At 55.8% G+C, this 14,731-nt stretch overlaps 1 protein-coding gene across 1 annotated transcript; it reads right to left on the bottom strand.

Moving 5' to 3' along the window:
• Positions 1-298: 298 nt before the first annotated feature.
• CSDC2 (cold shock domain containing C2) lies at positions 299-9,850 on the bottom strand. Its single transcript, XM_080393078.1, has 4 exons — positions 9,333-9,850; positions 2,815-3,080; positions 2,420-2,542; positions 299-2,158 (listed from the first exon to the last, which is right to left on the bottom strand). The coding sequence occupies exons 2-4, from the start codon at positions 2,988-2,990 to the stop codon at positions 1,996-1,998; spliced, it is 462 nt and encodes a 153-aa protein (XP_080249204.1). The 5' UTR covers positions 2,991-3,080; positions 9,333-9,850; the 3' UTR covers positions 299-1,995.
• Between the last annotated feature and the right edge of the window lie 4,881 nt (positions 9,851-14,731).

Genomic DNA, 14,731 nt, shown 5'->3' with positions numbered 1-14,731 from the left:
GCCAGATGGCAGGCAGCCACACTTCAAAATCCCTGCAGCGGTGGGAGACCAGCCCCAGTCCTGGTCCCCGCTCCATCCTGGTGGGCAGCAGCCTCCTGTCCCAGGCATGGGGTCTGCTCCCCCTAAGCAAGGCTGGAGCACCCCAGGACCCCTGGGACACGCTGTGCAGAAGTGGGTGAGTCTGTCCTGCCATCTGGATAAATCCGTGGGTGCTCCCCGTGGTTGTTTATGCAGGACAGCCAGTACCATCCCCACTGCGACACGCACACGCACGACAAAGAGCCAGGATGGGCAGGGCTCATGGGAAAGTCACTTTTAATGGTTTATTGCCAATGTTACAAAGGTCGACAAACAGCCAGACAGGCGGGAACCACACCGGAGTTGTAAAAACACCAACAAGTCTAGGGTTTTAGTTTATTTCCAAAAAAAGAGAGAAAAAAAAGAATCAAACAAAGTTTGCCTTGGCCAAGCTGACTGCATGTCCTGGGGACTGAGCCAGTGTCACCACAGCCTCTGGGCGAGCTGGGCTTCAGGTTGGTAGTGAGATGGGCTGCGGGGTCCCAGGGCTGTCCCACGTGGCACCAGCCTTGACCCCTCCTCTCCTGCTTGTGACAGACCCCTGTCCCCACTGCAACAGTGGCAGCAAGAAAGGTGGAAAAGGCCCTTCTCCATCAGTGCTGAGGACCAGCAGTGCCCACAGCTCCTGCTGAGCAGGTGCCTGGAGAGCCAGCTGTCACCTTTCATTGCTCAAGGGGAGCTGCTGGCACCCCACTGTCCCCAACCACACTTTGAAATAAACCCTTTAGGATGCTGATAATTCCCGGAGTGCCGGCACAGGTGCTGTTCCCCTAGGGTCAGCTCAGGCCCAGCCCAGTGCACGCTGTCCCTGTCCCACCGCCCCCTGCCTGTCCCTCCCCGGGGTGGTGGGAGCCCACCTGGCCAGGGTACGGCGGAGAAGACCAAAAACGAAGTTTGTGCTTTGTATATGAGACCCTGCCTACACCAAGGGGCTGGGGAGGAGGTGGCTGCGCTCACCCCACGGCCGAGGCTACTCAAACCCCTGAGCCCCTCGTCCCCCTCGGCAAGCTACAGAGTTGCACACACGCGTGTGCACGTGTGGGAAGGGGGTCCCCAGGGGGCTGGGGGTACAAGGGGAGGAGGAGAAGGCAGCCATCTCCCCAAAACCATGTCAGCACCAAGCCAAGAAAAGTGCGTTACCGGCCCAGTGGCGACGGGGAGCACAGCACAGAGGTACCAAGTGCACCCCTGCCCCATGCCCAGGCGCATCCCCCCAGGCACAATGCCAAGTGCCCTTGGCACCCTGCCAGCACCCGTCTGCCCCTTAACTAAAATTTTTCTTTCTGTAAGCCACTCGCCTCCGCGTGGCACTGCTGACCTGAGATCTTCTGATGGAGCGACATGGCTCAGGCAGGTGCTGTGAGCTGCCAGTGATGGGGATGGGTCTCAGCCACCCAGCCCCCACACAGTGATACACCGCCCCGCACCCCCCAGTCTCTCCCCAGCCCCGCGGCATGGCCCGCTGCTGCCCTGCTGTGGGCAGCAGGACCAAGCAGCGTGCCCATCTTGCCAGAGTGGGGTTCAAGAGGATGAGCCAAGCCCCCCCCCAGCCTCTCCCTGGCCCCCTCTTGCTCTCAGCACCTGCTTCAGCCTGGGGCAGCTGGGGGGGTTGGGGTAGGACTGGTTCCTCTGCTCCCCGTGGCCTCGGGGGCAAGGAAGGGGACATGGGGCTTGGCACTGTCCCCAGAGCTGGGGGCAGCAGGGGACGGCTCTGCTTCCCCTGTTCTCCTCGACAGACACTTACAAACACACACAGAGAAAGGAAACCGTAACCTTATAAAAGACACCGAACGCAAACACCTGCGTGTTTTGGGGCAGCCCCAGCCCCGTTGCCGCCTCAGCTCCCCCTGCGCCCCCCACAAGCGGCTGGGCAGGCTTGTTCTGTGGGGCTGAGCGGCTGGCGGACCCCCTGGGCGCCTAGGAGCCGATGATCTGGCCAGACCATGTCTCGTGCTTCGTGTGGGGTGCCAGGTTGGTGAGGACCACCTCCACTGCCTGGAACTTCTGGTTCTTGGGAGGGATGGGGCAGACCTTGTATGTCACCTCGTCCCCCTCCACTGGGACGTACTCTCCCTCGATGCTGCAGGAGAGGAGAGGAGAGGTGGTGGGGCTGGGGCCAAAAGCCCGATCCCTGCCCCGGACCACCCATTACCAAGGAAGGCACCCAACGTCCCAGCTGTGCTTTGGGAAAGAAAACCCACTGGCAATAGGGAATAGAGCACAGGCAGAGCCCCGTTCCCATGCCATGGAGACATCCCCACCCCAGCGCAAGGGTCTCCAGCCCCATGCTGAGGCACGGCTCCCCCGAGGTGTCTCAGTATCGCGCGACCCTGGGACTTACTCAGATACGTGCACAAAAATGTCCTCTGTGCCGTTCTCAGGGGTGATGAACCCATGGCCCTGGGAGCGAGAGAACTGCTTGCAGACACCCTTGAAGATGGGGCCGGCAGAGGCACGTGCTGTTCTGTGGGAGGAAAGGGAAGGGATGGAGACGTCTCATGAACAGCACTTGCCCGGGGGGCAGCACGGGGAGAAGTTTGCTTTGGAAACGTGGCGTTCCCTGAGACCTCTCGGCACCCGCTCGCAGCACTCCAGGCAGGAGGGTGCGGTGATGCTGGGTGCTGTGATGGCAACATGCAGCAGGCACAGAGCTCTGCAGGCACTGCTGGTGACTGCGGCCCTTGCTCAGCTCAGTCGGGCAGCCCCAAAGCCACTCGCCACATGCCAGGTACTTACGCCGAGTAGGTCCTGGTCCTCTTGGTGGGGAGAGGGCTGGGCAGGTCCCGCAGCAGGAGGTTGCCCCGCTCCCAGATGCGGCTGCCCTCCCGCTGGAAGGGGAAGGTGGGCCACACCGGTGACTTGGGGGAGTGCAGGGGCGGCACTGCCGGTGGGGCGCTGGGGTCTGATGACATGGTGGGGCCAGCGGGTTCCTCCGTTTTGGGAACAGGCGGGTGGGTGGCAGGAGAAAGGGCGCCCAGGAGCACGGGTCTGCTGCCTGCGACCTGGGGAGCAAAGTGGGGGGTGGTTACAGCCCCCCCCAAGGGGGCTTTTGGCAGGGACGGTTTACTGTCAGGAATTGCCCCCTCTACTCCTGGACCCACATCTGTGGGAGCAGGCAGCATGCTGCTGGCCTTTGGTACTTTGGAGATACCAACCTCCAGTGCTGGGAATAGCCCTGGCTCGGAGCAACCTGTGATATTTCAGCAAATCAATCTCAAGGGAAGAAAAGAGCCTGGTTTGTGGCTTCACCTTTCATTTTCCAGGATAATCCCACATATTAGAGGTGCAATCACTAAAACGCACACCCTGGGTGAAGGAGCAGCTGCGTGCAGGCTGCCATGGCAGGGAACAATTTGGGAAGGATGCACATGCAGCGCCAGCTTGCCCAGGCCCCCAGCCCCAGCCTCTAAGATTTCCCCCCAGCCCAAGATTTCTGCTTAAAAGGTGAAGAAAAAGGCTGAGACAACAAATACTTTAAGGTCAGGGGTCTCAGGTCTCCCCACTGCTGGAGGTTGCCTCAGCCCTATGGGATTTAGGACTCAACCCCAGCCCCAACCATCAGCTTGCTACCCACCCGCACATCCCTATGGGGAAAGGACACCAGGAGGCTACTGCAGAGCCCGAGACACAAGCACAGCTTCCTGCCACTGTGGTCATCAGGCTCCAGTTTTTGGCTGGCATCATGCGGTTTGCAAGGAGTTAAAGCCCCTTGGGGCAGAAACCCCACAATTTTGCAACCTTTGGCTGCTGGAGCATGTGCAAGATGTCGCCTGCCAAAGAGCAGCAGCCAGAATAAGCACGGGCCTGGCTGTCCTTGCCAAACCACCCCAAGCACGAAACTCAGGGGGTTGTGCATTTTTAAGCCTTCCAGCAAGATGCTCTGGTGCATGATCAGCACTGCAGCCGCTTGCTCAGAAAGCCTTTGCTCTGACAATTTTTCTTTCCATCGGTCGCTACATCTGATGCTGGGTGCCTCTGTCTCGGGGTGCCCCACACCAGCAGCTGTTTGGGGGTACGGCAATTTGGGGGTACTGGGTGGGGGCTCCTCTGTCTCCATCATCCCTCAGGCTAAGGGGTTTCCCCATCATCTAGAGCTGAGGAGCCTGACACCCTGTGGAGTTACCCACCACCTCCTGCAGCCCCTCCCACCCTGCTGGGTATGCAGCATCTTTTGGGACAGTACCTGCACACACCAGGAAACTCAGAGAATATTTAATTTGATTTCTGACTCATCCACAGTCCCTTGAGACATGGAGGCCCTGGAGGAACATACAAAAGGGGTCACCTCCACTCTGAAATTAGCAGACAACAAGGACATAGGAAAAGATTTCTAGAGCAGCTGAAGTTTCGGAGAAGGACCAGACAACTCCCCTCCGGGCGATCTGCCTGCCACCGGGTCCTGACTGCTGCCACTCCAGCTTTGGTGCCCATCCATGCATCAGCCAGAATCCTAACAGCTGCCTCCTCTCAGCCCGCAGAGCTTCACCCCAAGGTCCAGGTGGCAGAGGCCATGCTAGAGTCCCACTCCAAGACAGAAGCCACCACCTTCCTCCTGCCCTCCAAGATGACTTCCAGGTGTGTCCATAAACCCCTCTGAAATGTCTCTCCCCTTGCTGGCTTCCCATCTGCCCCCAAACTAAACCCTTCATGCGCTTCAGCAGCTCCTCTCTGCCATAAAGCAACAGGAGCACACATGCCAGCCTTCTGCTCCATGGCCCGCCCTGCACTGGGGCTGCTCAGCTCCAGACCCGCCGGGCTCAGCATCCCCTGCCTCCATGCCCAGGCTCAGCTCCTCCCCTGCCCTGTGCTCAGGCTCAGCATCTCTCTTCCCCATGCCCTTGGCTCAGCAACTCCTTCTCCCATTCCCAGGCTCAAGCTCACCATCTCCTTCCCCCACGGCCAAGGAGCGCAGAGAGGCTCAGGGAGCACCCAAGCGAGACACCCAGAGGCCGGGGCAGCCACCAAGCTGTTTCACTGCTCCCATCTGTGCCCCCCGTCCAACCGCCCTGCCTGCACTGGCGAGCAGCCCGGCCACTTTTGGGCAGCAGAAAGCAATGTGGTCCCCAAGTGTCGCTGCAGGATCTGGCACCTTCCCAAGAGGTGTGAGGGATGGACAAGCAGGACAATTTGGGGGAAGCAGCCCTCAGTTCTCTGCCACATCATGGAGCTGCCACTATGAAAATGGCTTCAGCACAGCATGCCTCTTCTGTGCAGCTTCTGCTGATGAGGCCTTTCGGTTCCCCCACCAGATTAGGGACAATGGAGGGTATTTAACCTGAATAACGATGCTTGGAGCAAACTATTAGTATGCTGAAGGGGTTGGTTGGCACCAGGAGAAAGAGCTTCCTCCAGCGGGTCCACAAGAGGCTAAAAAAATGGGTTTCCTAGAGGCAAAAGAAATACACGAGGCAAAGGGGAAGGGGTGTGCAAGAGGGGGAGCCTTGCAGGGACAAAATGGCATGGGCAGCGGCAACCAAGAGCGGGTTTGCCTCAGGTTCTCCTGCGGGAACAGCCCAGGCTTGGGTGCCCTGGAAGGCTCGGTGGTTCGGGGGACGAGCGGTGGTGGGGGTAGGAGCATGCTGGGCATCACGGGGGGAGAGGAGACAGACAGCCCGCTCCAGAGACCCAAGGGCAGTAACGGAGGGTGCGATCCTGGGGCTGCTGTTTGCCCCCACGAGCTGAGCTTGCCCCACACGGGAGAACAAGCCAGGCACGATCACCCGCAGGCACTGTGGAGGGCTCTGGCTGGTCCATGGGGATGTGGGGGAGAGCCCTGGCACAGGGCAGCTGCTCACTGGGGTGAGCCAGGGGACGGGCACAGCGAGGCTGTGGGACCCCCATCCTCGGGGGTATGCAGCCTGCCCTGGACGTGTTCCTGAGCAGCCTGCTTTGACTGAGGCATTTCCCCCAGCTCCTGCTTGTAGCGGGGGCTGCAGCAGAGACCCCTGTCCTGCAGCCATGCCAAGGCTGGCTCCCACGGCCAGCAGTGCTCTGGCCCACTCCAGCACCCAGCTCGAGCACCCAAATTTGTGGGTCAGCCTTGGGGCCCGGTGGCTGAACACCCAGCTTTGCTAGTGCTGGTGAAGCTGAGGCTAAGCGGGAGCTCTGGCACCACTGGGGCTCCCAGGGCGGTATCGGGCCTCCCACCTCATTTAAATCCCTGCAGCAAACAAAGGGACCAAGGAAATTAAACTCATGGCAAAAACAAGCTGAGAGAAGAGGGGAGACTCAAGCATGTCCTCACCAGTGTCTCCTCCCCTCCCAGCCCAGTGGAAGAGAGATGAAAGCCTCTCCTGCCCTTCCCCTTCTCTCCCGGTGCTCCACCCCACCATCCTCTCCCCAGCCCTTTCTCCATGCTGCGGCCTCAGCAGACGACAAGGAGGGGACACCTGGGGCACAGGAGGCATTTTCTCCCTCTCCTCCATCACCAAAAGTCACGCTAACCTCTGCCGGGGCCGAGAGAATCTCTCCCCACCCCAGGTCTCTCCCCGGCCCGGCAGATACCACCACCGACACCACGTCCGCCCCATGCACGTATGTATATACAGTGTGAGGATGAAGTGCAGGTCACTTGAGGAGGCGAGCAGAGGCTGCAGTAGCCCGGCGCTGCCGTGGGGCACAGGAAGCCTTTCCAGCATAACCCCCCTTCCACCACCGCTGCCAGACCTCCGCCTCGCTTCCCCCCAACCCCCCTTGGTGGCTCTCCTCTGGGGGCCCCCTGGGGCAACAGCCCTCCGGGCCGAGGAGGTGTGTAAGCAGCACTGCCCAGCGCTCCCTGGAAGGGTCTTGCTCTCCTTTAAAACCACCCCCTACCCTGTCCATCTTTCCCCCTCCCCAAAGAAACCATCTTGGAGTGAAACCCCAGAGCCCTCTGGTGACAGGGCTTCCTTCGGCGGCAGCCAGCTTTGCTTTTGTATTTTTTGGAGGGCAGGCTTCCGAGCCAACCTGACAGCCGGAGCGCTCGCAGGCGAATGCAGGAAACCCAGGCCAATTAAGGCAGACAGGCAGTAGACACATCAGCTTTTATCTCCAGATCCAAGTACCCCATTCATCACCAGCGACTGAAAGGTCTGCGGTTTATCAAATAAAATCACTGTCTCTCTCCTTCTCTCCAAAGCCAAACACACTGACTTGGGTGCTGGCTGTGACCTTGTTTAACTAAACAGCCTTTCAAGGTCCCCCAGAAGGGGGGAAGGAGCCTTTTGAAGAGGCACCAGCCTCCGTCTGCCACTCCCCGTTCATTAGCAGCAGCGAAGAACAGCCCCTCATGCATCCCTTGGTCGGGTGGGGGAATACATATTTAATTGGCTTAATCACCCCCGGCGAGTCGGCCCTCCCATACCGCACTTCTTTGTGCTCCTTCCCATCAGCCAGAACCGTCGGGACTGCCCGGGATGGATGGACCAGCAGCCACTCTGCCGGTGGCCGTCACACTCCGGCTCTGGACCTGACCCTTCAACTGGCCCACCGGCGCCTTGATGGGCAGTTTCCTTTCATTCCACCATGTCCCTTCGCGAATCCCTGGCTCGGATGCTGTCTGCCATCACACTCAGGTCTCCCGAGTGCCGCCGCTCCCCCCACCCCAGCCGAGGAGCTGGAGGTTATTTTCCCTCTGCTGCCTTTTCCAGCGAGCTCCCGCACAGGCTCTTCTCTGCCGCTTGCCATCACATTTTCTCCATTGCTCATGACTGCCAGTGGCCCCAGTTCAGGAGTCCACTTTACCTCCCCACTCCTTCCAGTAGCTACCCCAGTAACAAAAAGGTCTCTGTTTGTCAAAAAGACACCCCATCTGCCCTGGCGGCTGCAGCAGCCATCTCCTCGCCCCACAGAGCAGCAAAAGCGACGTCCTGGCCCATTGCCATTCTCGGGGAGGCTGATGCCCCTCCAGACCCAGCCTGTCTAGACACGGGCTGAAGCAGAGAAGAGCAACACCCCTCCAGATGCGGGAGCATGCCCCCAGAGCTCGATGCAAAAACATAAATCCCATTTTTCAGTTGCTTGGCACGTTCGTGCGCTGAGGGACCCACCGACAATACTGTGGACAGCAGAGATCCCAAATCGGCATCTCCCGGGGGGCTACTGTGAAGGGCAGGAACCAGCTGGGGAACTGGGATGGCTCCAGGCAGGGGTTACCGAAGCAGGGCCGCCGCAGGGCTCCCCGGCCTGTGTTTCTCCATCCTCCCTTCCTCAGAGGAGGCTCACAGCCTTTGCGTCTGGCAGGTTTTTATAAATGCTGTCTCTGTCCGATGCTAATGAAAGCCTCTCAGCCCCCTGCCACCTCCTTTTTTGGTCACCAGATCATGCTGTTAAAGAGTTAAATACCATGCAAAGCAATTTCCATGCCTACCCTGCATGCTAAAACCCTCTTTGCTGAGACAAATTACTATAGGAAAAATAAACCAGGCAGTTTTTGCAGAATAAACACTGACAGCATCCCCTCCCCAGCTAAGCCAATCACGCTCACAACTCCAAGGATCTTTGCTGAGATAGTCTCGCCTACGATACAGCCTGCTTAGCGCTAAAATATGAATGTCACCTTTATGGATTGATTATAAAAAGCTCCCTTAGTCAGTGCTGGGCTGCCCAGTTCTTGGGGAGGCCATGGGGGAGAGCAAGCAGGCTGCCAGATGCAAAGGGGAAGCAAAGGGAGAAGCCATCATGGAGGCTTGATTTACCTTTTAAGCATATATGCATAATCATCACTACCAAATACCAAGTTTGTGGGGTTTGGTTGTTTTGTTGTGGATTTCTTTTTTTTTTTAATGAGAACAGTGTCTGTTCAAAGACCTGGCGAAATGTCCTCCTCGCTATCCTTCCTTCCTCCTTTGTAGATCTAACTTGCTGTCTGCAGGAATGAATAGTGCAGCCAGTCCCAAAGCAACCCCAATTCCAGCCCTCATCATTGTCAGACCGCTTTAATAAGATGGTTTTTTTACAAATCCCCTTCCCGTCACCTGGCAATCAGAGAGCTGGGTCCCAGCTGATCTCAGCCCGCCGTGGCAAAGCCCTGGCTATTAGCTCCCCAGTCAAAGCAGGCATGCAAAGCCGCACGCCGCCACCCCCAGAGGAGTTATTGTTCCTGAGGCTAGTGGGGAATAACCAAGCCAGAGGAGGGAAGTCACGCGTCACCCTCGCACCTCTCTGCCATCAAAAGGAAAACGCAGGTTTGAACGAAAAAGGCGGTGCGTGAAGTTTAACCTCCAGCTACAATAGCCTGGGCAAGCTGGATGGCCATTGTGCCTCCCCTCACTCACCTTCTTAGCAGCAACGGGCTCCCTGGCGCTGTGCTCTGCAAAGCATCGGTGCTCGGCAGGGCCGAACGCTCCTCCACAACCTTGTGAGGAGCAGCAGTCTCACCTGCAGCCCGGCTCTGGGGGCTCTCTCCAGCTGCCTGCCTGCCTGCCGGCTGCCTGCTGATGGATCTGCGGTATCTGATGTGTGTATGATGTGCGCCTCGCACACACACGCATCCACACGCCTTCCCCTGACGTCAGGGCCAGGCCAGGGGGAGCGGGCAGGTGGGAGGGATCAGCCTGGTCATTTCTGAGCTAGGCTTAAAGGAGCGAGTCTGTACGGGGGGCTGGAGGGGAGTCGGTCAGCCCCAGGGGGCTGCATCACTCAGGTTACACAAAGTGATGCGCATGGGTGGCATGGCCGGATGCAAAGGGGCACCCCACGGGCTGCAGAGACAGCGGAACCAGGAGTGGGAAAGCGCCAGAGGGGGAGATGGGGCCAGGAGGCCAGGGCTGGACCGGGAGGGGTCCCCCTCAACCGATCAAACCTCTCCCCTGTCACACCAAGTCCTGCTGGTGCTGCTGCAGCCACTCTTCCCACCTGCTCAAGCCTGCAGTCCCCCAGGCACCCACGGGTGCCACAGTCACAGCACGGGAGCACGGGGGGACATGCCACAAATCCACCCTACCACCCCGCTCCCCTGCTCTGGGCTCGCAGCCGTCACAAACCCAGGTGCTTTCTAAGGGTCTCATTTCTAGCAGCACACTATGCCAACCCCCTGACCCCCAAAGGTCTTTCCTTTCTGTTTTCCCCTGTGCTAGCATGACCGTGCTCAGGAGAGCCAGCACTGCAGGCAGAGGCAACGTCACAAACCGGCCAGAGACTTTCTCTCTTGGGGGCTCAGGGTGATGCAATGAGGACAGGAATCAATCGGGCTTTTGCGCCCACTGGGGAATAGGGCGAGGAGTAATGGGGTTTAAATTGCAAGGAACAAGATTGATGCTAGACATTAGGAAACACTTTCTAACAGAACAGACAGTTAATTACTCAAGTAGATTGCCTGGGGAAGCACCGGAGTCTCCATCACTGGAGGTTTTTAAGAACAGGCTGTGTAGGCATCCTTTGAGGGCGATTCAGGTGATATCGGCCTCATTTTGGAGCAGAAGGGTGGACAACACCAGCACGTTATCACACAGGACCCTGTGATCCAGGAATAAAATTTGCAAGAACCCTGAACAACCATGGTACAGAGTCAGTGCTGCAGTGAGCTGTCATGGGCATCTTGTCACACCGGGTGGTTGTGGGTTCCTTTTGGTTTCTTGAACATGACTCTTTCCTTGAGTCATTCTAAGTAGCTGAACATGATGGTTGTCAACGGGGCCTGTTCCACCAACGACCCCCAGCACAGCAGGGAGGCATACAAGTTGTGTGGGAAGCCACGAGGCATGGCACATGACCCTGGAGAGAGAGTCACAACTGCTTCCATCCGTCCACATAGCTGAGAGTTGATCCAGGTGGCTGTTCCAGGGGCTTTGGCAGGGGGACCAGATCACAAAGCAGTTCAGTCTCTCCTGTCAATGAACTATAATGCAGAAAAAGGCTCCATAGACAGGAGACCAACCCATAGTAAGGCCACCAAAGAGCACTGAAACCCCAGGTGCTGGTGGGTTCTGCCATTGCCCATCACACTCTGCTTGTGGCTTTTCAGGCAGTTTCCCATGACGAAACAGGAGCCTCATTCATCCCCTACAGACACCACAAGGCTCATCTCCCCATTCTACCCTTCAAAACCTTGCAAAAGAAGGGGAGGAGAAACCCAGCCAGCTCTCAGTCTCAGTTCCAAATTTCTCCTGAGATGGCCCATCCTCTCCTGGGGGACAGCTCTGCACATCCAGACCAGGAGGGTCCTGAGCTGGAAACAGCTAGAGGCCAGAAGAGTGCTGGGGACGTGTAGTGCAGGCATGCCCTCTTTTTCCCCAGGCATTTGTTTAATTTAACTTGTATATTGAATATCATAAATACCTGTACTTCCCCACCCGACTGGTGGAACGCCAGGGTTAACTGTGTGCCCAGCTGCATGTGTTAAACAAATATAAACTGAACAGAGGAGACAAGTGTCAGAACCTGACTCTCCCACGTAGTCACTAAAGACTCTTGACGGAAAAGGCACAAGGAACTCAAAGTACATTTGATTGGAAGGTGGCTCTGGCATGTGCTGCAGCAGAGGAGACAGAGTCTAAAGCATGCAAAAATGATAAAAGGAGGAGAGGGGAAGCTTTGATCAAACAGAGAGTGGGAGGGGGGTGCCAGAGATGCCTGCAGAGATGGAAGCAAAGGCAGGAACATGGAGGACTGTGTACGTGAGAAGATACATAATTCCTTCAGAGTCAATCAAAGAAGGGCCAAAACAGTCTAGATGCAAATTATCACTCAACTCCTCCAATGTCATTGAGCCAGTTTTCCCCGACAGCCATGGGGATGCAGGGGCAGAGAAGATCTTAAACAAAATAATTTGGGAGTTCCTTTCATTTTCCTCCCAGTTTCTGAGCCTTCAGGTAACTTCAAATAGTATTTTCCAGTTTTCCTGTACAATCGTGAGAATGAGAAATGTCTGGGATTTTCTCTGAGTGACAGAAGGACCCTTGTGCAATCCCTGGATTCCAGCAGCTGAAGTTTCAAAAAAACCCAGCAATCAAGAACCATGCTCCCAAATGTTGGAAAAGCCCCAATACTGCTGAGAGAGACTCTAGAGACTTTATGGTTATGTATGGAAAGGTGTACACAGGTGCTGTGGATTTGTGGATATTCATTGTGTTGGTACTACTGGGACAAAAAGAGACCGCTCAACAAAATGAGGCTGATCACACAATCTCCAACATCAAGATACCTTAGCTCTGGTGTTTAAATATAGCGTAACTCTGAACACTATCAATAGCTGAGTTGAGACTACACCCATGTTTTACAGGGCAAAGTTTGGCTTTTGTTTATATTTTTACATTGGAGACAGTAGTTATGAAATACGGAATTCCACCAGGGAGAAAATCTGTCATGTGTACAAAGGCCCAGGCACACATGGCTTGAGATCGGTGGAGTTGCCTGCAGGTGGTGAGACTGGAAAGCATTTCCCACAGCCCATGGTGTTACTGGTGGAGGCTGAGAAACTGCCAGACTCAGCTCTGGTAGTGTTTGTAGCCTGGTATCTAAGGCAGTGAAGCTCATCCAACATTGCCATCACCAGCCTTCTCTCCACACATTTCAATTCAGTTTCCCCATAGTATCGAAGTACCTGCAAGTTTCACCAAAATACACAGCTGCACAAAGAGGAATCCTGTCATCTTTAGTGAGGAACAGCCTGCAGTGTTCAGCCCTTGTCGGCAATCATAGAGCTGACACAGGAGAAAGATTCTCCACGTCCCTACCCCACAAGAGCTTGCTTGGTGCCTCCACTTTACGAGACACCAAAGACCCAAATGTAAGACACAAGCCGGTATGAAGTGAGGCCTCGCAGCCCTGCTGCTCACACAGCTGTGTTTTGGCAGCTGTGGATCATACTGAAGGGAGAGGCATCTGCTTCGTATTGGGCACTCAACAGCATCTGATGGGGCATGGCTATTGGAAGCATGAAAAATGTTAGCTTTAAGGAAGGGCTAGAAATGGAAGTGTGATACAGACTCTGTCCAGATCCACTTCTCTCCATCTCCCATGATCTCCCAGGTATTCAGCCTACTACTTCCTTGAAACCCTGCCCCTATTTAACCTTACAGTTCTTATGTACAACATCATCCAGAGTGATCCAGACCTTGCCAATATCGTGTCTAACTTCTACCTCCTCGTGAGATACCAAGGTAATTCCTTCCCCTGCCATCAGAAGGACAGGGGCAGGAACTATTCTCCCTTCTGAAAAAGTAGCTACAGATACCTGCAAAACCTGCACTCCAGCCAAAGGTCAAACCTCACACTGCCTGACCTGAGTGAAGCCAGGACAGAACAGCAAGGGATGTGGCACGTGCGACAGCAAAACTGTGCCACGCTGAGACTAGTGCAGCCGCAAATGTAGCAAAGGAGAAAGGAGCTTTTGTAAGGCTCCTTGAAGTAGGACGAGAAGAGCAAGAAATGCTGTGGATTTGGGTTGAGGTGTCCTTATAGAGTGGTGTCTGCTGCATTGGCAGCAGAGCTCCTTGCTGAGATGGTAGATGCTGCTCCCAAGAAAAATGCTGCACTTCTCAGGTGACAGGGGAAAATTTGTTCCTGGGCCCCCCATTTAATACAGACATGCCAAGCATGTGCAGACCAGCCATGTTTATTCAAAAGAAACCCACAGCACAACAGATCCTGGTGAAACAGGAGTAATTGCAAAGAGATCAGAAACTCTTTGGCCAAGACAGGTATCTTGTTAATGAGGTCTAGCTGCGTATTTCCAACCTCGTTTCCCCCTTCCTGTTCCAAGGCAGCTCAACATTTAATGATTTCTTATCTAAAGCACTCATTACTGTCCCACTATGCACTGCTGGGGGTTGTGGGGGATGACATACTTAGCCGTTGCATGAAAGCCATTATGCTGAGAGTGCAGTTTTGACTGTCAGCCAGAGATGTTTGGTTTTCCTGGCAAATCTTTTTTTAAAACACACTTAAAACAATCTCCTTTCATTTTTTCTGACAAATTTCAGACATTAGCACACCCCCTTGTTTTCTACCATCCCTCATGCTGCTTACCTCACTGCAGAATGCGTCGAGGCCTGCAAAACTATACCAAGGGGATTTTTTTTTTTTCGCTGTTAACACTCAGAATAAATTATTCCAGCTCTGAAATATCTGGACTATCTAGCTCCACCAATCTCTTGCTAATTTGTACCTGACAATAACCTCGACCTAAGTATTGGATAGTCACTGTTGTGAAAGGTGCAAGGGGTCTATAAACGCCCCTGGTTTTGCTGTGTAGGTAGGCAAACGGCTGAAGTACTGGCTTTCCGACAAGTGCAAACTTTGATCTCTGCTGTACTGTCGAGATTGAAGCTTAAGAAAACGATAAATGAAAATACAGTACGTGCAACTGTGGCTTGTTTCAGGTGAAACAGCCGCGGCACCGGAACCATTGCCCAAGGAAACACCTGCAGGGGGGAGCGGGGGCAGGTACCGAGCAGCCCTGCACGGGGCAGCCGGTAGCTGAGGACCTTTCCACGTTTATATTGACTAAAACCACCCCCCTTACGGTGACCACCAGAAATCAGCGTAGCCCTGGGCCGCCGGGTCCCGCCCCCCACCGGTAATGGCACGTAACGGAGCAGCGCCCTGCCCCGCGGTGAGGAGGGACAAAATGGCCGCCGCGGGGCGGGGCGCTTAGCTCCGCCTGGCCGGCGCGACGCGGCAGGGCCCCACCACGTCCCCTGAGGGCTCCGCCCCGTGTCAATCAGAACGCAGG

The sequence above is a fragment of the Falco punctatus genome, assembly GCF_963210335.1.
Source record: "Falco punctatus genome assembly, chromosome: 6".
In the NCBI taxonomy this organism is placed as follows: Eukaryota; Metazoa; Chordata; class Aves; order Falconiformes; family Falconidae; genus Falco; species Falco punctatus.
Note: the sequence above shows the minus strand (reverse complement) of the source record. Positions and strands in the feature narration are given on the sequence as shown.